The sequence below is a fragment of the Glycine soja genome, chromosome 14, assembly GCF_004193775.1.
Source record: "Glycine soja cultivar W05 chromosome 14, ASM419377v2, whole genome shotgun sequence".
NCBI lineage: Eukaryota > Viridiplantae > Streptophyta > Magnoliopsida > Fabales > Fabaceae > Glycine > Glycine soja.
The window spans coordinates 11975080-11984822 of NC_041015.1; the positions used below are offsets into that span (position 1 = coordinate 11975080).

Genomic DNA, 9743 nt, shown 5'->3' on the forward strand with positions numbered 1-9743 from the left:
TGAAGCTGAACTATCGGGTCTGAAAATCAATTTTGCTAAGAGTAGATTCGGAGCTTTCGGGATTTCTGATCAATGGAAGCATGATGCAGCAAAGTACTTGAACTGCAGCTGCTTAACTCTTCTTTTTGTGTATCTTGGCATACCTATAGGGGCTATTAATGCAACAAAATGGTGAGCTGTGGACCAAAGTTTTGAATTCCAAATATGGTGGATGGAGGAACCTTGAAGAAACAGGAAATTCAGCAAAACAATGTGTTTGGTGGAGGGATGTAAAACAAGCTTTCAATCAATCTCAACAGGGACTGGTTATTCAAAATAACATGAGGTGGAAGGTGGGGGATGGAGAGAAAGTTAGATTCTGGACAGATAAGTGGATTAATCAAGAGGAGTCGCTAGCAGAAAGGTACCCCAGGCTGTTTATTATATCCTCACAGCAGAATCACACCATTAGGCAGATGGGAACTCAAAATGACACGGGCTGGGAATGGAATTTTTCATGGAGAAGACTGCTTTTTGACAATGAAATTGATACTGCCATCAGTTTCCTTAGGGAGGTACAAGGACAAAGCATACAACAACATCAAATTGACATTTGGGAGTGGATAGGAGATTCATCAGGGATTTACACAACTCGCAACGCCTACAATCTGATATGGGAGGAAATTGCTGGTGGCCAGAAGGAGGATTGGAGTATGGAACTATGGAAGACAAAGATACCAAGCAAAATTGCGATATTCGCTTGGAGATTATGCAGGGGCAGACTGCCCACAAAGGAGAATCTAGGAAAAAGGAACATACAGATCAACAATATGCTTTGCCCTTTCTGTAGTGGAGCTATGGAAGATGAATCTCACCTATTTATTCATTGCATCAAAATCCAACCAATTTGGTAGGAATCGATGTCATGGATGAATATCAAAGGCGCTTTCCCCTTCGGCCCGAAACAACACTTCATGCAACACATTTCTATCCACATCGAAGGATTAAGGGCTAAGCGATGGAGGTATTGGTGGCTGGCAGTAACATGGTCTATATGGAAGCTCAGAAACAGAATTTTGTTTGCAAATGCAGAATTTGATACTAATCGGCTTTTTGAAGATGCTATCTTTATAATTTGGACTTGGCTTAGACAATTTGAGAAGGACTTCACAGTCCACTATAATCAGTGGTCAAGTAATATTAGACAAGGCTTTTTGTTTTTGTAGAGGGAGTGCACATAGTTTCAGAAATACTTGTACACTACACAAGTATACCTATTAGACTACTTATGTACTACATATAATAGTCCCTACCTTTGTAATTAGTACCTCTGGTACTTTATTTCAATATAATATATTTATCTTTGCCGATAAAAAAAAACATTTGCTTGCCGATTGATCAAAGATAGAATCCCAACTAAAGGGAATTTACGGAGAAGACAACTGGAGAAAGGCTTTGCCCAGCCCTACAACTATTGGTCTAGTAATTTATCAACAACATTTTTTGATTAGGGTAGCAGTGCAGGGTTATTGTATTCTATTTAGATTGGCACCTGATTCGTAGGACCTATGGTTCTCCTAGTCTGCTGGTTTCTAACTTGTATATTTAGTACCTTTGGTACTCACAGTTATTAATACAAATTATAATTTTGCTGATAAAATTAAAACATAATAGAAGACAGAGAGAACGACAATGGCAGTCACAACATATATATACAGAAGGCATGAACATATCAGTCCAATGAAAGAAAGGTCATGTAGACAGGTATAGCATAAGTTACAAATATACCAGTAATGCATACAACAACAATTTCAAATTAGTTTTCGAATCAAACATATAAATACCTGAGTTTGAGGCTTCAAAGATATAATCAAAGCGCTTCCACAGCAACGCCAATTAGCAGTAGTAAATGATAACCCTAAAAAAACCATACAGAAATTAGCCACAGTGTATTTAAAGCCTTTTATCAACAATATGAGGGCTGTCCAGTATTCAAATAGAGAAGAACCATAATAATGATAATGGGTTTGGCTTTTTCCGTGAGTAATGGAGAAGGAAACTTGTCTACAATAGTACTAGTAGTTGTTTCATTTGCACACTGCACAATTCATAAATGATAAGGGGATCCACAAAATTCAGAAGAAGCTCAATGAAGTGGAGGATTTAGCATCTAATAGAAGCCTATCTGATGATGAGATAAAGGCTAAGAGAGAATTACAACAAGAATTGTGGGAGGCCTCAATAGCTTATGAATCTTTATTAAGGCAGAAATCTAGAGGGAGACAAGTGGAGACATCAACTCAGATCAAGAACAGGAGACAAGTGCAGGCTCTATTTAGACCCAGGAAGCTCTTAAAATGTGGAAAATGATCCAACAATTGGGAGTGACCATTGGAAAAAATCAGGATGTCCACCACAGGGAAATTCTACAAAAATTAAGCAGTATGGAAACCAAAGATAGATTGGAAGCTGAGAGGTTGGGAGATAATGATAGGGACCCATGAATATAGCCTCATACAATGTTAGAGGTTTGGGGAAGGGAGTAAAATGGGCTGCCATAAGGAGATTAATCAACAAAGAAAATATTCAAATGCTATGTCTGCAGCAGACTAAGAAAGATAGCATTGATAGAACATTATGCCAGGCTATATGGGGTAGTGATGAAGTTAAGTGGCAGATGCAACCTGGAATCAATTCAGCTGGTGGCGTCTTATGCATGTGGACTGAATCAGTTTTCAAGTTACAAAACAAGGTCACTGGAAATGGTTTCATTCTCTTGGAAGGAGTTTGCAACAGAGAAGACATGAAAATCTGCGTTGTGACAGTATACTCTCCTTGTGATATAAATAACAAGAGACTATTGTGGGATTCTGTGAAACAGCTGAAACAAGCCTCTCAAGTAAGACTATGGTGTGTGCTTGGGGATTTTAATTGCATAAGGAACCCGAATGAAAGAATTGGAAAATCAGACAGATTAGTGGGTGATAATAGTATGCAAGAATTCAATGAATGGATTGAAGATATGGAGTTATTGGAGGTTCCTAATATGGGCAGACAATGCACTTGGTTTAGGCCAAATGGTGAATCTAAAAGTAGATTAGACAGGGCATTAATATCCCATGAATGGAGGGACACGTGGCCAGAAAGTGTGCAGTTCACTTTAGCAAGAAATTTTTTAGATCATTGCCCTATTGTTATTAAAGCTAATAATGTGGATTGGGGTCCTAAACCTTTTAGGATTCTAAATTGCTGGCTAACAGATAAGTCTTTCAAAGATGTAGTCAATCATTGCTGGAATTCTGTCCAAGTTGTAGGATGGGGAGCTTATGTATTAAAAGAAAAAATCAAAAGGCTGAAGGGCAGATTAAAGATATGGAACAAGGAAGAATATGGGGATACTTTTAGAAAAGTTCAGCAACTGGAAGTAGAGCTTAATAAACTAGTGGAGGACACCTTGCATAGACAAATGACTGATCTGGAAATTTCAAGAAGGAAGAAGCTATAGGAAGATTTGTGGGTGGCTGCCCAAGCCCATGAAACATTACTAAGGCAGAAATCAAGAACAAGATGGCTAAAGGAAGGAGACTGCAACACAAGATTTTTCCATGTCAGGGTGAATGCAAATAGAAATAGAAATAGCATCAAAGGACTTCTCATTGAAGGTGTTTGGACAGATGAACCTAATAAGGTGAAGGAAGAAATCAGAACCTTCTTCTCCAACAGATTTCATGAAGCAGATTTTCAGAGACCTCGAATTGATGGCATCAGCTTCAAATCCTTAGACCATCAGCAGAATTCCATGCTTATGGCACCATTTCAGGAATCTGAAATTCTGAATGTTGTCTGGGATTGTGGCAATGACAAGAGCCCAGGTCCTGATGGTATTAATTTCAGATTCATAAAGCAGTTTTGGGATACTTTGAAGCATGATATATTTCGATATATTCATGAGTTCCATGCTAATGGTGCTATTCCCCGAGGCTATAATGCTTCTTTTATAGCTCTCATTCCCAAGATTTCAAACCCACAACATTTGGGAGAATATAGACCCACATCCTTAATTGGGTGCATGTACAAGATAGTGGCCAAGGTGCTTGCAAACAGAATTAGAAGAGTGTTGCTAGCAATAATTGAGGAAACTCAATTTGCTTTCATTGAAGGATCCCAAAAACAGTGGAGGAAAGGCTCAAAAGGATACAGCGCAGATTTTTGTGGGGTGGAGGACTAGAGCAAAAAAGAATAGCATGGATTAAATGGGACCAAGTTTGTATGCCAAAGGACAAAGGTGGGCTGGGGATTAAAGATATTGATAGCTTTAATCTTGCTTTGCTAGCCAAATGGAAATGGAATTATATGCAAGAGATGGGAGAAATCTGGTCTAGGGTGTTGGAGTCAAAGTATGGGGGCTGGAGGAGCTTGTATGAAGAAGGAAGGGAAGGGCATCAATCTATATGGTGGAAAGATTTAAAACAAACTGTTAATTCAGCACAGCATGGAGACATAGTTCACAGCAACATGAGGTGGAAAATTGTAGGAGGTGATAAGGTCAGGCTTTGGGAAGATAAATGGAATCAGCAGCAACAACCTCTAGCTGAGAGGTATCCTAGATTGTACCAAATATCTACACAGCAAAACCAAATCATCAGATACATGGGACAGCACATGCAGTTAGGCAGGGAATGGCAATTTCTATGGAGAAGATCGCTGTTTGAAAATGAAATTGAGTCAGCAGTCAATTTTTTAAAGGATATTGAAGATATACACATTCAGCAGCAAGGATCAGATGAATGGGAATGGTTAGGTGATCAAACAAGGAAATATTCCACCCATAGTGCATACAATCTGATTTTGGAAGCTTCTAAAGGGGGTCAGCATCAGGACTGGTGTAAGGAACTATGGAGGATTAAAATTCCTAGCAAAATTTCTGTTTTTGCTTGGAGGCTAATAGAAGACAGACTACCAACAAGGATGAATCTACATAGGAGACAAGTGCAATTGCAGGATCTTCGATGTCCTTTCTGCAGAGAAGCTGTAGAGGAGGCATCTCACTTGTTCTTCCACTACGTCTTTATCCAACCAATTTAGTGGGAATCGATGTCGTGGCTGAACTTACAAAATGCCTTTCCTCTTGGGCCAAAACAGAATTTTCTACAGCATATATCTATCCAGGCAGCAGGATTAAGGAGTAACAGATGGCGATATTGGTGGATGGCGGTAACTTGGGCTATTTGGAAAACCATAAACAGAGTTATGTTTTCAAATGCAGAATTTGATGCTAACAGATTGTTTGATGAAGCTGTTTTTTGGACTTGGACTTGGCTAAGACATTTTGAGAAACATTTCTCAACTCATCTTAATCAATGGGCAAGCAATATTAGTCAGGGTTTTATCATGTAATGGGTGTTACATTTAGAACAAAAGATATGTTCTCCTAATATCTAGAATACCTTAGTCTTAGTATCTAGATATCAGGATGTATATCCCTATGTACTAGTACCTCTGGTACTTTTGATCACTGATATATATATATATATATATATATATATATATATATATATATATATATATATATATATATATATATATATATATATATATATAATATTTAGTTTTGCTGATAAAAAAAAAGAAGGCAGAAATCTAGAGCTAAATGGCTAAAAGAAGGGGACAATAACTCAGCTTATTTCCATAAAGTCATCAATTTCAAAAGACATTATAATGGTCTTCAAGGAATTCTCATTCAGGGTGAATGGATTCAAAACCCCAATGATGTTAAGAAGGAGGCTGTGAATTTTTCCCTCAACAGATTTACTGAGCAGTAGTTTTGTAGACCCACTCTTGATGGAGTGCAATTCTTTTCAATAAACCAGGAACAGAGGGAGTTTTTGCCTGTTCCTTTTTCAGATTTGGAGATCAAAGAAGCAGTGTGGAGTTGTGATGGGGACAAATGTCCTGGACCTGATGGCTTCAACTTAAAATTCATTAAAGAATTTTGGGAAATGATGAAAACTGACTTCAGAAAATTTGTAGATGAATTCCATGTGCATGGCAGCTTCCCCAGAGGCAGTAATGCTTCTTTCATAGCTCTAATTCCCAAAACCAAACATCCCCAGTCATTTGATGACTACAAACCAATCTCCTTGATTGGATGTATGTACAAGGTGATAGCTAAGTTATTAGCAAATAGATTGAGACAAGTGATATCTGGTCTTATTGATGAGAGGCAGACAGCTTTCATAAAAAACAGACACATCCTGCATGGCATACTAGTTCTTAATGAGGTGATTGAGGAAGCTTGTAGAAGCAAAAGGCCAGCTATGGTTTTCAAGGTGGATTTTGAAAAGGCCTATGACTCAGTCTCATGGGCTTTTTTGGATTATATGCTGCAAAGAATGGGTTTTTGTCCCAAATGGAGACACTGGATTTCTGCCTGTCTTAATTCAGCAAGCATTTCTAAAAGATGTCCAGGTTTAATTCTCTGATTTGACGCTAGTCAACAAATTGTTTCTGACAAGTCATCAAGCTAACAAGCTTGTAAGGATTCTACCGAAATCATTGTGATTGAAAGGAAAAGATAATAGAAAGTAAATATGATGCTAGGACAACAAATGGTTGTCATTTTGAGATGATTAATACACTGGCTTAGTACTTCAATTTATTCTTTAGAACCAATAAGGAGACTGAGTATTTTAAAGTAAAAATACAGAGGACTTCTATATTTTGGAAACATGAATGTTGAAACACCGTGGACATAGCATGGTCATGATGAATGGCATTGCTTTTGTAACATGTTGAAATTGTAGGTACTGGGTGGAAAACTGAAAAGAGACAATATACTTTATTTTACCAATAGGACTCTATATAATTGTTATATTGCGATAATAAATCACTAATGTTATTTTCCAATTTGTACTAATATTCTAGATCAATTAGTAGTGTGATACTATGAATTAATGCACACTGAAGCCCAATATCACTCCTAACATAACACTACTATCTTGGATGCCAAATTATTTTGGAAACTGGAAATGAACAATAAACTGGATGACAATTTTTCTTTCAAAGGGCTTGCATGCTCAAGGATCATGATCAAGCTAGATCCTGGATTTGAACATTCATAGTTCATCCTAATCTCCTTTAAATTTTGATCTGATGTACTAAGCCTTTACTGTTACTATTGTCTATGTATTTAAACTTTTAGAAATTTTTGGGTCTGTCATTATCTACGGTCATTAAATGTTTGCGAATAAAATGGTAAATTAGACCTGATAAATTCCAACTGGTAATTGAATCTGCACAAAAAGTTATTATGCCTTGAAAAATTCTCAGATTGATGTATGCAATATTTTGCTTTCCTCTAGGACTTGGTTCAAAGTGACAGGGATGATCCTAGCCTACCACTGGTTACTGCACCTTAAAGAAAATTCCTTGGGTAAAATGGGAAGCTATTTGCTTACCTAAGGAGGAAGGTGGTTTGGGGATTAAAGAAATATCTAAATTTAATGAAGCTTTGCTGGGTAAATAGAGGCAGCACCAGAGGTGCTTTGTATTATCTTTTCATTCAATACCACTTGTACTATTTTTGTTTATCTCAATAATATATTATACATTATGCCTTCCAAAAAAAAGTACAAAAAAAAAAAAGTAAATACAGTAGGGAGGCAGAGATATAAAGGTTGCCAACCTGACTGTCTGATCTGTGTGTATTCCAACAAGTAGAAAATCTCCAAGATCCCTAGCAAGCCTCAAGATCTATATAACATAAAGGTCAGTTAATACAATATCAAGCCACACATCCATTTAAACAATCTAAATGGTAGTAGCAGCATAGAAGTAAATTATTGCAAAAACCTAGTATAATTTATCATGTCTCACCTTCCCAGAATAACCCTCATCTAATAACCCAACATTTATTTTCTATAGCCAGATATAACAGGCAAATGGCAATAGATTATTGAATAAAAACAACATAAGCAGAAATCAAGATGCAAATGGATCAAAGAGGGGGACAACAACACATCCCATTTTCATAGAGTTATTAATTTGAGGACGAGGAGAAATGCTTTGAGGGGGTTGCAGATTCGTGACACCTGGGTGGAAAATCCTAACATTATAAAGGCTGAAACCCTTCATCATTTTCAGATAAGCAGTTCACTTCAGGATATGTTATTGTAAAATAGTTACAAGCATAATAACTAAATGCAATACAAGAATATGAGAACTGACGAACCCAGTTACTTTGAATAGGTAACTGTTTTTAATATCAACAGTTACCTATTTTTATAGTCCAAAACAGTTATCAGCAGTTACCTATTTTAATCCCACATCATAACATAACTAAATGCAATAACCTATTTTAATATCAACAGTTAACTATTTAAAACAGTTACAAGCATAATTTGCAATAACAGGATATGAGAACTTTTAGAAACTGCCAATACGAGGCAAGTGAATAGTTTATAAACAGTCTGGAAGCATTCAATAATTAAGCGATTAAAATAGAAAACAGAGCAAGCAACCCAGTTCCTTAAATCCACTTGGGTAAAAACATTATCTATACTTAAGCATTACTTGCTCAAGAAACAAAAAATATGTTAAAACAACAATAGTGAAGCCCACTCTGTTGGACAGTAAAATGTTAAAGCAATTGCAGGCAATTTCAACAACCCTGTGGATCCATCTACAGAAATCATGGTTGATTCTCTGTTATAGTGCAAACAGAATAACACCTTACTAAAAATCATGCAACATTACTTATTACTACCCAGAAAAAATAAAATAGGTCAAATGAAGTATAGAAGTTAGTGTTACCTTGATTAAGAGAACCCAGCAACACACGCACGTTAGCGGAGCCTGTACAATCGCAAACAAAATGTTATCCGATGCACTCCCAATTCGGCTCAAACCACTCACAACGAAACTTAGCATACACGAATTTGACCTACGTACCTCGCGGAGAAAGCTTTGACCTTTGAGCACCGACAACTGTTTCAACACCCTAGTAGCAACTCTGTATCAAGGGTTTTCTTCAACCCAGGACAATGTGGGTTCTGTGGGGTTCGAGCGACGACAATATGGGTTTTCCGGCAGTGTAGGGGGTTCTGTGGGTTCCAGCGACGACAATGTGGGTTTTCCGGCAGTGTAGGAGGTTCTGTGGGTTCGACCAATGACAATGTGGGTGTCGACGGAGCGGTTTCCGGCAGATTTCGGGCGGGAGGAGAAAGAGAACAGCAATTTCAGGCAGGAGGATGACAAAGAGAAGAGGTAGGGCAAGGTTTTCGAATGCGCGCGGCTTCTGAAATCTCTATTTTTTTTTAACTTATAAACACAATAACATCGGTTTTTTATGGATAACCGATGTTAACTAAATATACTTAACATCGGTTTTGTAAAAACCGATGTTAACATCAAATACATTACATCGGTTTTTTAACAAACCGATGTTAAAATCAACTCCTTAACATCGGCTCCCTCAAAACCGATGTTAACTCTATGAAGTTAACATCGGTTTTGCCCAAACCGATGTTACCATATTCATCTTAACATCATGTTAACATCGGTTTTTTAAATAACCGATGTTAACATGAAGTAGTTAACATCGGTTTTTTAAATAACCGATGTTAACATGAATTAGTTAACATCGGTTTTGCTAAAACCGATGTTAAGTAACTCCGTTTAATTACAAAAATGCCACCGCGCTTTCTTTAACATCGGTTTTAGCTAAAACCGATGTTAATTGGGCGATGTAGAAAGCTTTTTTTTAG

At 37.2% G+C, this 9743-nt stretch overlaps 1 protein-coding gene across 1 annotated transcript; it reads left to right on the forward strand.

Moving 5' to 3' along the window:
- The first annotated feature begins 320 nt into the window (after window positions 1–320).
- Window positions 321–893, forward strand: LOC114383811. Its single transcript, XM_028343547.1, has one exon. It carries the CDS (start codon window positions 321–323, stop codon window positions 891–893), a length of 573 nt encoding a protein of 190 aa, XP_028199348.1.
- Window positions 894–9743: the final 8850 nt, after the last annotated feature.

Coding starts and splice junctions, on each gene's coding strand:
- LOC114383811 (XM_028343547.1), top strand. CDS start 321: ATGAGGTGGAAGGTGGGGGATGGAGAGAAAGTTAGATTCTGGACAGAT.